Raw genomic sequence first — 16,666 nt, forward strand, 5'->3', positions numbered from 1 at the left:
TAAATCAGTGTAAAGGGCATCTCTGAAGTTTGCTGCCTAGAATCCTAAACTTTTAGTTCATAAATTAGGTATGTTGCATATTTCAAGTGCATATGTCTAGTATAAATTTCTTTTTATTTATTCTGCTTAAGAGTCACTTGGCTTCATTAGATTTATACTATTTATCTGTTCTGGAAAGTTCTCTTCAAATATTGCCTCTGTCTTGTTTTCTTTCTCTTTTCTTCCTGGAATTCCAAATAGATATATCTAAGATTTTCTTATCTATCCTCAGTGTCTCTTAACCTCTCTTTCAGAGTCTCCATTTCTTTGTCTTTCTGTGCTATACGCCTTGTAATTTCTTAAGTTCCTTAGTTCTTTCTTCAGCTATTTATAAATCCTTCAAGTATTATATTTATTTATTTTTTTAGTGGCTGAGTAATAGTCCAGTGTCTTTTTTTTCTTCCAAATTTTTATTTAAATTCTAGTTAGTTAACATATACTGTAATATTGGTTTCAGGAGTAGAATTTAGTGATCCATCACTTACATATAACATCCAGTGCTCCCTCCAACAAGTGCCCTCCTTCATGCCCATCACCTATTTAGCCCATCCCCTGCCCACCTCCCTCCATCTACCCTCAGTTTGTTTTCTACCATTAAGAGTCTCTTAAGGTTTTCTTCCCTCTTTTTTATTCCCTTCCCATATGTTCATCTGTTTTGTTTCTTAAATTCCACATCTTAGTGAAATCATATGGTATTGTCTTTCTCTGACTGACTTAGTTCACTTAGTATAACGCACCCTAGCTCTATCCACATTGTTGCAAATGGCAAGATTTCATTCTTTTTGGTGGCTGAGTATTATTCCACTGTATATATACACATCTGCTTTATCCATTTATCAGTTGATGGACACGTGGGCTATTTCCATAGTTTGGCTATTATTGATAAATGAAACTAAGAGCTGGTTCTTTGAAAGAATTAATAAAATTGATAGCCTCCTAGCCAGACTTATCAAAAAGAAAAGAGAAAGGACCCAAATAAATAATATCATAAGTAAAAGAGGAGAGATTACAATCAACACCACAGAAATACAAATAATTATAAAAGAGTATTATGAAATTTTATATGCCAATACACCAGACAATCTGGAAGAAACGGACAAATGTTTTAAATTTTTACTATTTTCACCTCTCAAAAGTCTTTTTGGTTCTTTACCAAATTGCTTGCTCTTTACTTATGTGTTCCAGCCTCTCTTTTGATTATTAAACTATATTAAGCATGCTTATTTAATAATTTTTGGTCTGATAATTCCAAAATCTAAAATCTCGGGGCACCTGGGTGGCTCAGTCGGTTGAGCGTCCGACTTTGGCTCAGGTCATGATCTCACAGTCCGTGGGTTCGAGCCCTGCATCGGGCTCTGTGCTGACAGCTCGGAGCCTGGAGCCTGCTTCAGATTCTGTGTCTTCCTCTCTCTGCCCCTCCCCCGTTCATGCTCTCTTTCTCTCTGTCTCATAAATAAATAAATATTAAAAAATAAAAATAAAAAAACCAAAATCTAAAATCTCTGCTCATCTGCTAAATGTTGTTCATTATGGGGGTCTTACTCATGGTGACTTGTTTCTTTGTATGTTTAATAATAATTTTAAACTATAAACTGCTCTTTATGTGAAATTTTTGTTTTGAGAAAGAGAGTACCCTTCAAGACAAGAGTCAGATTGATTCATTCTAGATTATCAGTGCATGAGGTCAGGTGACACTTCAGGAGCATTAACATAGCACATCAATACACAAAGACCATCGCTTATTATAGATTATCCCTTAATTCAGTAGCCTTGGCTATATCCTCCTTGCTTCAGAGAAACAGCCGTTTCTAAAGTTAGTCAAAACATCTTCAGATCTCACATTAAGATCATATTTAAATCTGACAGCACTATATACCATTATAATCTCTACTGCTACCTGAAAGTGTCCAATATCGTTTTGACTAGTTGGTTACTAATAATGGACTATTGCTACTTTCTCCCCATATTACTATCAATGGTGTAACACTCTCTTTTTTTTTTTTATTTTTTTTTATTTTTATTTTTTTTTTTCCAATTATTCAAAAGTTCATTTTATTTTATTTTTTTATTTTTTTTTTATATCATCCAATGAACTACTGTTTTATTTTTTTTTTATTTTTTAATATATGAAATTTACTGTCAAATTGGTTTCCATACAACACCCAGTGCTCATCCCAAAAGGTGCCCTCCTCAATACCCATCACCCACCCTGCCCTCCCTCCCACCCTGCCCTCCCTCCCACCCCCCATCAACCCTCAATTTGTTCTCAGTTTTTAACAGTCTCTTATGCTTTGGCTCTCTCCCACTCTAACCTCTTTTTTTTTTGGTGTAACACTCTCAATCCAGGGACTCTATTTCCTTCACCGGTAGAGAAGAATTCTACTTCTGTAATTACAATTTCTGGAGTTCAAGAAGGGTCCATATCCTAAACAGATCATTTGGAAACTTCAGTACCACACTCTGATTTAATATTATTTGTTGGTGGGTCTTGTCTTAAAAGTGAAAAGGGACATAGTAGGCTAAATATGCAATAATTGGTTTAGTTTCTCTTGAAAGATCCAAGTCCTTAACTGATATAATATTGGTTCAAGTGACTGAACATTGCCCTTTCTAGAGATTTCAAACTGGTAAAACTCAAGGATAGGTGACATACTTTTGTAGTAATTATTACTTGGTGCTTTGATGCTGCTCAAAGAAATTGCTATCATAAAGGAAGAAGTCCACAGTAAAATAGATGATATAATGACTAGAGAGAATGCTGTAGCAGATCATCCTATTAAATAGACTGTGCAGAAAAGAGTTAACACAGCAAACCTAAGTCTGCGATCTTTACAAGAGCCTGCTTGCCAGGTGGTACTTGGCTGGCATATGGGAACTCGGATTTCAGAATGTTCCCTCCAATATCAACTGATAAGCCTAAGTCACTGTGCCTAGACTCGTGCAAACAATGCGATTTATGGTGAATATTTGTTTTTCTTCTGGGAGTCTGGTATATTGAGAGTTGTTAGGCAGAGGGTGCCTATGTGACAAGCCTCCAGTAAAAAACCTTGGGCACTGAGGGCTTAATGGGCTTCCCTGGGCACACATGTGAAACTGCATTTTTGCTGCTGGAGGGAAAGTATGTTATGTGTGACCCTTCATAAGAAGGAGAGCATAGGAAGCCTTCACATAGATTCTTCTAGAAGCTGCCTACGTGTTTTTCTCTTACTGATCCAGCTATATCCTTTGTGTTTACCCTTTGCATCATACAGTTCTATGGGTTTTGACAAGTGCAATATGTCACGTATTTACCATTACAGTAACATACAGAACAGTTTCACTGAACTAAAATTCCCTTGTGACTCTCGTGTCCATCACTCCTTCCTATGCCACCCCCCGTAAACTCCTGGAAACCACTGATCTTTTAACTGTCTCTATAGTTTTCCCTTTTCCAGAATGTAATATGTTGGAATAACACAATATGTATGTAGCCTTTTCAGACTGGCTTCTTCCATTTAGCAGTATGCATTTAAGATTCCTTCATGTCTTTCCATAGATTGATAGCTCATTTCCTTTTATAACTGAATAATATTTCATTATGTGAAGGTACCACCATTTGTTTATTCATTCTTTAATTGAAGGTCATCTTATTTGCGTCCAAGTTTCAGCAGTAATGAATAAAGCTACTATAAGCATTTGTGTGCGGCTTTTGTGTAGACATGTTTTCAGCTCATTTGGGTAAATACCTAATTTGCAACTGTTGGATCTTATGGTAATACCGATTAAGTTTAGCTTTGTAAGAAATTGCCCAACTGTCTTCCAGAGTGACTCTGCCATTTTGCATTCCACCAACGATGAATAAGAGTTCCTCTTGTTAGCCATTCTAATAGGTACGTAGCATTCTCTCATTGTTTTAATTTGCAATTCCCTAATGACATATGATGTTGACCATCTTTTCATATCCTTATTTGCCATCTGTATATCTTCCTGGGTGAGGTGAATATTCAGATCTTCTGTTCACTTTTTAAAAAATGTTTGTTTATTTATGAGAGAGAGAGAGAGTGTGCAGGGGAAGGGCAGAGAGAGATGGGGCAGAGAATCTGAAGCAGGGTCTGGGCTGACAGCAGAGAGCCCAATGCGGGGCTTGAACTCATAAACCATGAGATCATGACCTGAGGTGAAGTCAGATGCTCAGCCAACTGAGACACTCAGGTGCCCATGTTCACTTTTTAATTAGGGTTGTTTTCTTATTGTTTAGTTTTAAGAATTCTTGGAATATTTTGGATATAAGTCCCTTATCAGATATGTGTTTTGCAAATATGTCCTTCCCGTCTGTGGCTCATTTTTTCATATTAAAAACTAAAGTTCGTGTTTGTTTGTTTTTTTTTTAAGTTTATTTATTTATTGTGAGAGAGATCATGCTCACCCATGCAAGTAGGGAGGGGTAGAGAGAAAGATAGAATCCAAGCAGGTTCTGTGCTGTCAGTGCAGAGTCGGACATGGGGCTCAAATTCATGAACCACGAGATCATGACCTGAGCCAAAACCAACAGGCAGACGCTTAACCAACTGAGCCACCCAGGCGTCCCTAAACTAAAGTTCTTTCTGAGTGACCTCTTATAGATAAGAAAAACATGTGTAGGATCAGATTCAAAGATTCCATTATAGAATCACAAAATTTGACTTCAATTTTGTAAAGAAATACTTGGAATGGTCAGATTATAATATCCATGACAATAAGATCCAGCAAAGTCAGGATTTTTACCTCCTTGCATACATTTCAAATTGATTATTTGCCACAATCCTACATAAAACAACATATCACCGTAGGAATAAAAACCCCACATTATTGTATTTTTAATTTTATTTTGAGAGAGAGAGGGAGAGAGGGAGAGAGGGAGAGAGAGAAAGAGAGAGAGAGAGAGAGAGAGAGAGAGAGAGAGAGAGAGAGAATCCCAAGCAGGCTTCATGCTAGGCATGGAGCCTGATGTGGTCCTCAAACCCATGACCCTGGGATCATGACCTGAGCCAAAATCAAGAGTCAGACGCTCAATCAGGTGCCCCAAATTTGCCACATTATTAAAAACTGATTAAGATATTTTGTATTATATTAGAGGACATCACCAATTCATGCCTCCCTCCTCTGAAATAAAAATAACTCTGGAAAATCTGTAACCTTGAGCCCTGAATTAGAACCATACCTTGAGGGACCATTTGGGCATTTCCAAATGGATTTTATATAGTTGCTTCTGAGTTATGAATATGTACTAATAATATTATGTTTATTTTCTGGATGGGTTGAAACACTCTTTTGTCAAAAATCCATAGCACACATAGTGGTTAACAAACTTTTAGATGTCCTGTTACCTACCTAGAGCATTCCATCTTATCTATTCAATTGTAGGGCAATATATTTTCTTTTGGTAATTATTCATGATTATACAAGAAGTTTTTCCTATTATTCAGAAATTTCACTGTCTTTTGAACACAAAAACTTCTGGGAATATTTAAGAGACATTATCAGAATTGGAAAATTACATTAAAGACCTCAAACTGAGGTTCTTCAGAGAGTCCAAGAAGCAGGTAGTTCATATAATTCACCTGCTGACCCCACATCCGAGATCCTCAGAACAAGCGGAAAACTGCATGAAGTAGACAGCTTCCATGTAAGATCATGAGAATAAGAAAACACTGATTATCAGTGCTTTGTATACTTTTCACGTATTTTTATTCTTATTTTGTCATATTTATTCTTTTTATTACTTAATTATATACTTCTGATTTAGCCTATCATGATCTCCCTTACTACTATCAATAACTTATTAAAGTTTAAGTTTTACTAGAGACAATCAGTTTGCTACAGTTAGGACAATCCTAACTCTATAACTCATCCTTTTACTAGCAAATCAATTTAAAGAACTGCTGTGGGGTTAAGTGACAATTTATGTGTATGAATTGTGCATGACTTTCCAATACTCTTGATGGACCTTGCCTTCTTATAAAGAGTCCATGAGATTAGAAACTTTTCTGGGGAAATAAATAATATCTAGTGGAACAGATTCCTAAGTATAACGTATTCCATCTACAGTAATAAAAAAAATTTGTGGCTGACTGAGCATATCATACAGTCCATGCCCTATTATTCAGTACAATAAGCCAGGTAAAATTCCCGGGATAAATGATAGAATTGCCTTCAATTTTCTTTTGACTAGAGGGGGATTTGCCCCATTGTTAATAGTGCGTATTGTACTTAGATTCATACCATAGACCAATTTATCTAAGAAAAGACAACTTGATTATGTAAGGTAGACTTAAGGCATTATTGGGACTAGTTTTCTTTCAGGCCTAAGAAATACTGGACCATGATTCTAGACTGCCTTCCATTTCCTTCTTATAACACCTTCAGCTAGTTTTGTTTGTGTCACAGCTGTTTGAGTTCTGCTTTTCAGAGTCTTAAATGCTTCTATGTAGCTGCTGTATGAACAAATAATTAAACAAATGATTCAGAGACAAAACCAGGATGAAACTATCCTGACATTCAGATGTCAGCTCATCTCAAAGAAAATCAATAATGGTGAAGGTCTGGACAGTTCCTGGTAATCTCTCCTAGGGCTATGGTTGAGTGAGGATCAAATGGTGGAATTAGGAATAAAAACATTCTCACATTATTAAGAAAAGTCTGTGGCTATAATACAACATTATCAAAAGAATACAAATTGTGAAAGACAGAACAAAATGTATTTGGACAGTACCATATTCTATTGCCAGATGAAAAACAAAGACCTAAGGTCACCTGCTGTATTATGCGGAGTGAATACCAGACTTAAAAATATATATTGTTCCTTATTTATAATAAAAGGCACATCTTCATGTTGGAGGAAAATACTACATATAATAATATAAGGCTAATATCACTGCGCAGAAAATTATGTTGTTGATGACCTATTCAAATAATTATGTCTACATGTAGTATCTCAGTTATAACCTACATTTTGAAATTTCTTCTCATAGGTAAAGACCTAGTACCTCTGTTGCAAAAGCACAGATTATCAAAAATAAATAGGTTATCAAAGCAGGTAGAAATATTTAATCAATGAAAGGTTAAAATAGTGAAATTAACAAATAAAGGGATGGTAGAAAATATCATTTGAACCGTGTAAAGAATTAAGTAACTTTTCACTTACCTAAGACAGAACTCAATTCTTCAATCAACGTATCTAGTTTGACCTTCCCTTTATCTACAAGTCAAGACAAAATTTACACACTGAAAAATCCAAACTCAAAAAAAAATAAAGCATAAAACACTTAAATTATGAACTAGAGTAGAGCCTAGATGAAAGCCATTCACTATATCTTGTCCTTTTTTAAATTTATAATTCTTGGATTTTGATAGATAGCTCCATTATCTGCAAGGGACACTAAGATTGTTTGAATCATACAGTTTATCTTAGGTAAAATGTTCTCTTAAGTCTTTTGGATTCGTTCTGTTTCGAACTCCATGTTTCTTTAGGAATGGCTGATAACACATGACTGGTATACATTTAAAACTATTGTTTGTGGTATTATGTTGCTTTCTATCATTGGAGAAAGACAAAAAATTTCAGGAAAAGGATCAATGAAGAGCAGAGTGTGTGGTAAAACTAAAGCTTTTAAATTTTGCTTGAGGGAAAAATGTCATGTAGGGAGTGGAAAGATGATTTGAAAGAGATTGGTTGGAACCAACAGTTTAGACACTGACATCAGATTGCTTGGATTTGGGAATAGAGTAGTGGGGAAAAAAAAGATACAAATCTTGGCTCCACAAAATTTACATTAATTTGCTTTGTTTATGGCTGTATTCCTAAGGCTAAAATAGAGACTGCTAGGTGTTAGGTGTTTAATAGACATTGTTACATGAATGAATAAATTAATTTATCATAAAAATGCTTAGCACTGTGTCTGGAATATTGCAAGACTCGATGCATATAAGGTAAGAGGGGTTCACTGAAAGTCTTCTTTTTAATTAAAAAATTTCTTAATGTTTATTATTTATTTATTTTTGAGAGAGAGAGAGAGAGAGAGCGAGCAAGCAGGCCAGGGGCAGAGAGAGACTATCCTAAGCAGACTCCACGCTAACAGTGCAAGGCCTGACACAGGGTTTGAACTCAGGAACTGTGAGATCATGACCTGAGCCAGACACTTAACTGACTGAGCCACCCAGGCACCCCCAGTGAAAGGTTTTAATCGGAGGAATGACAAAGTCAGATTTTCACTCTGGTTAAGTCATTCAGGCTAGTGTGTACAGAATGAATTTAAGGCAGTGTGACCAGTGGCTGTTACACCAATCGGGAGCCTTCTGTAGCAGTAAGTGAAGGATGATGAAGATTCATCAGTAGGGTAGCAAAGTCAGAGAATATGTCTTTGGGATATGTTTAGGAGAGAAAATGAGGGAACATAAGTCAAAGATAGTTTGTGGCTTATTTCATGGGCAATTGTGGGTAGATGACAGCAGCAGAGGAATAAGAAAATAACTAGGAATGAATTTAACAGGGAAAATAGTTTACTTTTCATATGTTGAATTTGGATTTCCACTGGGATATCTATGTCTCAATATGGATTTGTTGATATAGGAGATCTCTTAATTGATCTCCGTTTAATCAACCTGATGGCCTGAACTATATTCATCATTCATACTGATGCTGATGGTATGCTAAACTTTTACATCTAGTAAGCTACACTTTTAGTAAGCCAGCACATTTGTGTTCTTATGGGTTGAGTTGTTGAACTTGTTTCCAGGCTTCTTTTTATAAAGAGGTGTACTTATTATTAAATTGATAACTTAATCATTATATAAACTGAGGAACTATAAATGGAAAAGGGAGTTATTACCATAAAAACAAATTTGAATGTTTTAGAGAGTTTATGTAAAGGCAAATTGCTAAAAAATAGTTGTGTTGAATTTGGTGTGGATAAAGAACTATAAAAAAATTGGGGAAAGAATTAAGATCTAGATGGATTCTGATGGAAAATTCTGCTCAACGTTTAAAAAAGCACTTTGCTCCACTTAAGAGAAACTAAAAATGGGGGGTGCCTGGATGGCTTAGCTAGTTAAGCATCCAATTCTTGGTTTCAGTTCAGATTATGATTTCACAGTTCATGAGGATGAGCCCCACAACAGGCTCTGCGCTGACAGTGTGGAACCTGCTTGGGGTTCTCTCTCTCTCTCTCTCTCTCTCCCTCCCTCCCTCGCTCCCTCCCTCCCTCCCTCTTCTTCTCCCTCTCTCTCTGTCCCTCCCCAGCTCATGCACACACATGCATGCTCTCTCTCAAAATAAATTTTAAAAAAACTTAAGAAAAGAGAGAAACAGAAAATGGGAGTGTAGATGACAAATGGGTATATTTGTGCAAGAAAATCTCCAAAGAGCATGGCTACATTAAATTAAAATAGCATTGGCTCAATTTTTTTCATGGAAACAAAACATTTAAGGTATGTGTGTGTGTGTATATATATATATATATATATACACATATACATATGTGTATATATATATGGATATATGTATACATGTATATATATATAAATTTAAGGTATGTATATGTATATACATGTATATATATATATGTATATATATATATATATATATATATATATATATATACATATATATATATAAATTTTATTATTCCTTACTTTAACTAAATTTTTATATTATCAGATCTTGCCCCTGCCATGGTACATAAAAAGACCTCAGTGTCCTAAACTGAAATGTATGAAATAAGTATAGGTTTGAGATAAAAGGCTTGAAATCTTAAATACATATGGTTAAGTGGAATCATACAGGAACAGTGTGGAAAGAGCCTGAAAATAGAACTGTTATATTACTATCATTTAAGCCAGTGATTTTCAAAAATTTTTACTGTAAACCATACTGAGAACTCTGAGCACGTGCACACACACACACAAGTGATCATGAAGACTCATGAAACAATATCTAGCTTTACTATTTTATTCTATTTTATTAAAAAAAAAACTCAACCCACTGGTTTGAAGTGAGAAAGAAAAGCCTATAAGAAAATGAGCCTTGTGGGGCGCCTGGGTGGCTCAGTCCGTTAAGTGGCCGACTTCGGCTCAGGTCATGATCTCGCGGTCCGTGAGTTCGAGCCCCGCGTCAGGCTCTATGCTGACAGCTCAGAGCCTGGAGCCTGTTTCAGATTCTGTGTCTCCCTCTCTCTGACCCTCCCCTGTTCATGCTCTGTCTCTCCCTGTCTCAAAAATAAATAAACGTTAAAAAAAAAAAAAGAAAAGAAAAGAAAATGAGCCTTGTGAACAAGACAAGGGTACACATTCTCACCACCTCTACTCAACACAATACTGGAAGTCTATTCTAGAGCAATCAGTCTAAGGGAAGAAAAAGCATCCAAATAGGAAGGAAGAAGCATAATTGTCTTTGTTTGCAGATTATATCATCTTATGTATAGAAAGTCCTGAAGACTCCACCAAAAAACTGTTAGAACTAATCAATGAATTTAGTAAAGTTGCAGGATACAAAATCAGCATAATGAAATCAGTTGCATTTCTATACACTAACAATGAAATATCTGAAAAAGATATAAAGAAAACAATACCACTCACAATAGCATAAAAAACCCAAGATATTTGGGAATAAATGTATGTATGTATGTATGTATGTATGTATGTATGTATGTATGTATCTATTTATCTATCTATCTACAAATAGGCTTAACAACCAGTGCGGAGCCCAATGTGGGGCCTGAACTCACATCCCGGAGATCAAGACCTGAACTGAGATTGAGAGTTCGACACTTAACTGACTGAGTCACCCAGGCGCCCCTTCGGAATAAATTTAAATAAGGAGGTGGAAGATCTATATAATGAAAACTACAAAACCTTGATGAAAGAAATCGAAGAAGACACAAGCAAATGGAAATATATCTCATATTCATGGGTCAGAAAAATTAATATTGTTAAAATGTCTATACTACCAAAAGTCATTTATAGATTCAATCCAATTCCTATAAAAATTTCAATGGTATTTTTTTCACAGACATACAAAGAAATCCTTAATTTATATGGAACCACAAAGGACCCCGAACAGCCAAAGCAATACTAAGAAAGAAGAACTAGGCTGGAGGCATTACCCTTCTTGATTTCAAACTATTATTACAAGGCTCATCAAGCAGTATGGTACAGCATAAAAATAGATACATGGGCCAAGAGAACAGAATTGAGAGCCTGGAAATAAAACTTCACATATACAGTCAACTGTCAACAAGGCAGCCAAGAATACTCAATAGGGAAAGGATAGTCTCTGATATAATGGTATTGGGAAAACTGGATAACCACACGCAAAAGGATGAAACTGTGCCATAATCTCATACCACTCACAAAAATGAACTTGAAATGGATTAAAGACTTAAATGTAGGACCTGAAAACTGTAAAAATTCCAGAAGAAAACATAGGGAAGAAAGCTCCTTGACATGAGTCTTGGCAATTATTTTTTAGATAGGACACAAAAGGCTTCGGCCCAGAAAAAGAAACAATCAAACAAATGAATAGGCAACTTACAGAATGAGAGAAAATATTTTCAAACTGCATTTCTGGTAAGGGGTTAATATTCAAACTATATAAGGAACTTGTACATTCAGTAGCAAACCCCCCAAAAATCCAGGGAAAAAATGGGCAAAGAAACTGAATGGCCATCTTTTTAAAGAACACACACAAATGGCCAATAGGTACATGAAAAGGTGCTCAAAATTACTAATCATCAGGGAAATGCAAATCAAAACCATAATGAGATATCACCTCACACTTGTTAGAATGGCTATCATCAAAAAGATAAGAGATAACAAATGTTGATGGAGATGTGGAGAAAGGGAAACCCTTGTTCACCGTTGGTGGGAATATAAATTGGTGCAACCACTGTGGAAAACAGTACAGAGGTTCCTCAAGTAATGAAAAATAGAGTTACCATATAATCCAGCAATCCCACAGCATATGATTCAAAATCCCACTTTGAAAGAGGATTTCAAAAAGATATCTGCACTCCCATGTTCATTGAAACATTAATCACAATAACCAAGATATGTCTCTATCAACAGATGATTAGAGAAAGATGTGGTATATTATATACAATAGAAAATTATTCAGCCATGAGAAAAAAGGAAATCTTGCCATTTGTGACATGGATAAACTTTGAAGGCGTTGTGCTAAGTGAAATAAGTTGGACAGAGAAAGACCAATACTATATGATATCACTTGCATGTGGAATCTAAAAAAACTGAACTCACAGAAACAGTAAAATTGTGGTTATGAGGGGCTGAGGGAGGAGGTGGGGAAATGGGGAGGTGTTAGGTTAAAGGTACAAACTCCCATTTCTAATGTGAGTAAATTCTGAGACTATAATACAGAATGGTGATTATAGTTAATAACACTGTCTTACATACTTGAAAGTTCCTAAGAGAGTAGATCGTAAATGTTTTCACCATAAAAAAGAAAGGTAATTATGTGATGCAACAGGGGTGTTAGTTATGGCATAAACGTTTTGCAATATACAAGTATATAAAATCAACAGGTTTACACCTTAAACTTACACAACGTTATATGTTGACTGCATCTCAATAAAGATGAAAACAATAAATATCTCTTAAAAAGTAAAGGGGGAATGTCAGTGCTCACCATCATCTGGCAATCTTTCTATCAGATCCATGAATTCTCCTTCTGTGATGCTGATTCCCATGTTTTCTAAAAGAGTGTCCAGCTTATTGACATCAACACTGCCTCCTAAGTAAGGAGCAGGAAAGGAATATAGTAAAACAATCTTTCTAAAACTGGGGCCGTGCATTCACTCTACTGTGTTATTATTCCTCTTTATCAAGCATATGTTTTATTATAATAAGGAACACTTCACATATTTCTTAGCATTATTGTTAAGATTTTCAAGGCAAACACCAAAAATCCAGTTTTGTTCAGTGAATAGGACAATAAACTTCCTTTCACTTTTATGTTAGGATTCTGAAAAGCCAGAGCTAGAGGCGACTGACATAATATTCTATAAAACAAGAGGTATTTTTGTTGCCTGCACTTTCAAATTATTTGCCTTTACTTTTGATTGAAATCTTTACCTGACAGCATTCATTCTTCACCTTTTGCTTCGTACTTTATTTTGTTTCTTTGGGGCTAAGGTAGGAAAATCCCAGACAGTTTAACACTTTCTGTAAAGTATTAGTGCAGGAAACTACTTGGTTTACCTGATAAAATGCAGATCTACTAAAGAAACATAAATAAAGACACAACTATATAGGAAAGGACGATTCCGATTTTAACGACACAACTAAAGGTTTCAGATTCTGTCTTTTCACAGTGCTTCTTACTCACGTTTGAGAGACTTTAGGCCCTTCATCAACCTTTTCTTATACACTTTTCCATCAGCTATAAAAAATGGGTATTTTGAAAACAGAGTCAGAAAGAAAGAGTTTAGAAATCTTCGAGTAAGGAACATTTCAAATTACAAACAGATAAATAGATACACCAAAATGTTTGCTCTCAGGGGTAAAGGAGTAAATGGGAAATCATAATCATGAGATACTCTTTTTTGTTGTTGTTCTTCTGTATTGAGAATGTAGGGACAATAACAGCCTCAAATACTGTTTGTGGGAGTTCAAATTATAAATATTCTGAAAGGCAAGTGAGAAGACAAAATATCTTCCATTCTGTAAGTCTACTTAAAGGAATTTCATCTCAAAAGATTTCAGAATGCTTACAAAGATTTATCCACAAGGCTGTCAAATAAAAAAAGGACATATATTCAAAGATGGAAAACTGTAAAATATACATCTCATTTTTCACGGTAGCTATCACTTTGAGTTGGGAATAGAGAGGTTTTATTTTCACTTATCTACACTATCAAGGTTTCTATGATAAATACGTTACCATTGTGAAGACATAACAGTTATAAATAAATTAATAACACATAAATATTATCTATCAATCTAGTATCTACTGTGCACTAGAAGGAAATGTATGAAAATATTAATAATGATTATCTTTGGGTTAGAGGACTAAAAGCATTTTTTATGAAATTTTTTGTTGTAGTTAAGAACTATGGCCTTTTCTCAATGTGCCATATTACCCACTTATTGATAAACTATATATTCGATGCTGCAGAAACACACAACTATTAGTTGGTGCTGGGAAAACTGGACACCTTCCTCTCTTTCTTTTTTCTTTTTTTTAAATGCTTTTTTTTTTTTTTTTTAAATCCAGCTGATCAGTAACCTGAGGGCTGAGTAATGAATTTTTCCTTTGATAGCAACTCATAACTGAAAAGGCTTAGACAGATGATTTTTATTTTTTTTTTATTTTTTAATTTATTTTATCTTATTTTTTATTTTTAGACAGATGATTTTTAAATCAAAATCCAAGTGGTGAGATTTTTCTGTGTATTTGCATTAGCTTTTTAACAGTTTTCAAGCATTTTTAATTTATTTTGTAATTTTTCATATACTTCTACAAAACTAGTCTTTCTAAAACACCAAAATAGCACCCATAAGACTCACCATCAAGTGGCAGTGTCTTCAGCAAGTTCAAATGTTCATTAGGTGTGAGCTTGATCCCCAAGTTTTCGAAAACACTTTCAAGTCTATTGGCATCAACTTTGTCTCCTTTGAAAGAAAAACGGATTGTTGACACATGGAAATTTTAGGACATTATAATGATCCAAAATAATGAAACGGCTGACTTAGAAGAATACCATCCTCACTTTCATATTCTCATATATTCTAATAGTGTTTAAGAATAATGAGGCAAAACTTATTCCTTGATTCTTCGTAAAGACAGAGTGGCCTCCTAAGACTAATGGCAAGACACCATAGAAGAAAATGGTTATATAATTGGCTAGTAATTTAGGATATTTAATCTGTTTTTCTCTTTTTAATGTTGAATCATGTGATTATTATTTAAAGCAGAATATTTTCTAAACTTATTCATCTTCCTATATTCTGTGCCTATTTGGCTACTCAAGCCAGTAGTCATTAACTCAAAAGCTTATAGGAGCCTAGACAAAGAAGGAATGAGTGAAACTAGCACATGCCTTGTCCCAAGAGAAAATACATCAGTTATTGTGGTGAGGAAATGTAGGGCCAGTGTTGCCTTATCTTACAAAACTTGACTGCAGACTGGATTCAATTCATGGGTGGCCCGTTTGTTAAACCTCTGATTTAAACACTGGTTAGGATCAATATAATACTGGCAGAAACTACAAGAAAATATCATTATTACTTAAATATCACCATTTTCTTTTGTAGCCAAATGCTAGATAATTCAAAGTCAAAGGGAGAAGTAAAGTTGAATGGAAATACTTCATGAAAATATGTAAAATATCAACATTAATAAATTTATGATATAATATTGGGAAAACACTATGCAAAATATAACATAGGGTTAGAATTTAATTAAAAATGTTTAAGTAATGTCTTACTCACCCGAAAAAGATTTCACTTCATTCATCAGCTTTTCCAGATCAACCTTGCCTTTAACTGTAAGGCAAGGAATAAATTGGATAGAAACATGACAATGAGACCAAGAAAATGTGTTGCATAGAGCAGAAAAACTTAGCAGTATTTATTTGCTTTAGAAAATTTAACCTTTTGCAGGTACACGCTTTTAGTTACAAAATAAGTCATGGGGTTGTAATACACAGCACGATGACTATACTTAATACTGAAATATTAATATTTGAAAGTTGCTAAGAGAGTAGATCTTAATTTTTTTTAACGTTTTTTTTTTCCTTTGAGAGAGAGAGAGACAAAGAGAGACCAGGCAGGGGAGAAGGGCAGAGAGAGAGAGAGAGAGAGAGAGAGAGAGAGAGAATCCCAAGCAGGCTCCAAGCTCAGTATGGAGCCTGATGTGGGGCTCAATCCCAATATCCTGGGATTGTGACCTGAGCTGAAATCCAGAGTCGGATGCTCAATCGTCTGAGCCACCCAGGCACCCTGAGAGATCTTAAAAGTTCTCATCAAAACAAAAAATATTTGTAACTGTATATTATGATGGATGTTAACTAGACTTAATATGGTAATCATTTTGCAATATATACAAATATTGAATCATTATGCCTGAATGTAATGTTATATGTCAGTTATACCTCAATATAAAAAATATAAAAACTGGTTACACATACACACACACACGCACGTGCACATCACACACAAGTGCACACACACTAAAACTTAACCTTTGCTACACCCTTCATAAGAAGGTAGACGAAGAGGGGCACCTGGATGGCTCAGTTGGTTGAGCAGCTGACTTTGGCTCAGGTCATGATCTCACGGTTCATGAGTTCAAGTCCTGCATCAGGCTCTGTGCTGACAGCTCAGAGCCTGGAGCCTGCTTCGGATTCTGTGGTTCCCCCTCTCACTGCCCCTCCCTGCCTCATGCTCTGTCTCTCCATCTCTCTCTCAAAAATAAATAAACATTAAAAAAAAAGAAGGTAGAAGAAGAAAGATGTCAGCTTGAATGATAATAAGCACAATTATTTCCTGAAACAAGTAATACTCCAATATTTCCAATATATTATGCTCAGGGAAGAAAAGTGGCTAATTCCCATCATTTAGTTTCTGAAAAGTGCTTTTTTCCCCATAGTAAAATAAT

At 35.1% G+C, this 16,666-nt stretch overlaps 1 protein-coding gene and 1 long non-coding RNA gene across 3 annotated transcripts in view; one reads left to right on the forward strand and one right to left on the reverse strand.

Moving 5' to 3' along the window:
* Nucleotides 1–16,666, forward strand: part of LOC145715120 (uncharacterized) — a 353,021-nt gene that overhangs the window by 47,316 nt on the left and 289,039 nt on the right. The window lies entirely within an intron of this gene.
* The window catches only part of LOC145715118 (uncharacterized), a 42,625-nt gene that overhangs the window by 7,605 nt on the left and 18,354 nt on the right, over nt 1–16,666 (reverse strand). The window contains exons 8-12 of the mRNA XM_081794714.1: nt 15,499–15,552; nt 14,575–14,679; nt 13,394–13,447; nt 12,695–12,799; nt 7,202–7,255 (exon numbers count right to left, since the gene is read on the reverse strand). Of these exons, the coding sequence (XP_081650840.1) occupies nt 7,202–7,255; nt 12,695–12,799; nt 13,394–13,447; nt 14,575–14,679; nt 15,499–15,552 (372 nt within the window). The remainder of the gene's footprint in view (nt 1–7,201; nt 7,256–12,694; nt 12,800–13,393; nt 13,448–14,574; nt 14,680–15,498; nt 15,553–16,666) is intronic.

The sequence above is a fragment of the Panthera onca genome (assembly GCF_046562875.1).
Source record: "Panthera onca isolate mPanOnc1 chromosome E1 unlocalized genomic scaffold, mPanOnc1 haplotype 2 h2.Chr16_ul_10, whole genome shotgun sequence".
Taxonomy (NCBI): Eukaryota; Metazoa; Chordata; class Mammalia; order Carnivora; family Felidae; genus Panthera; species Panthera onca.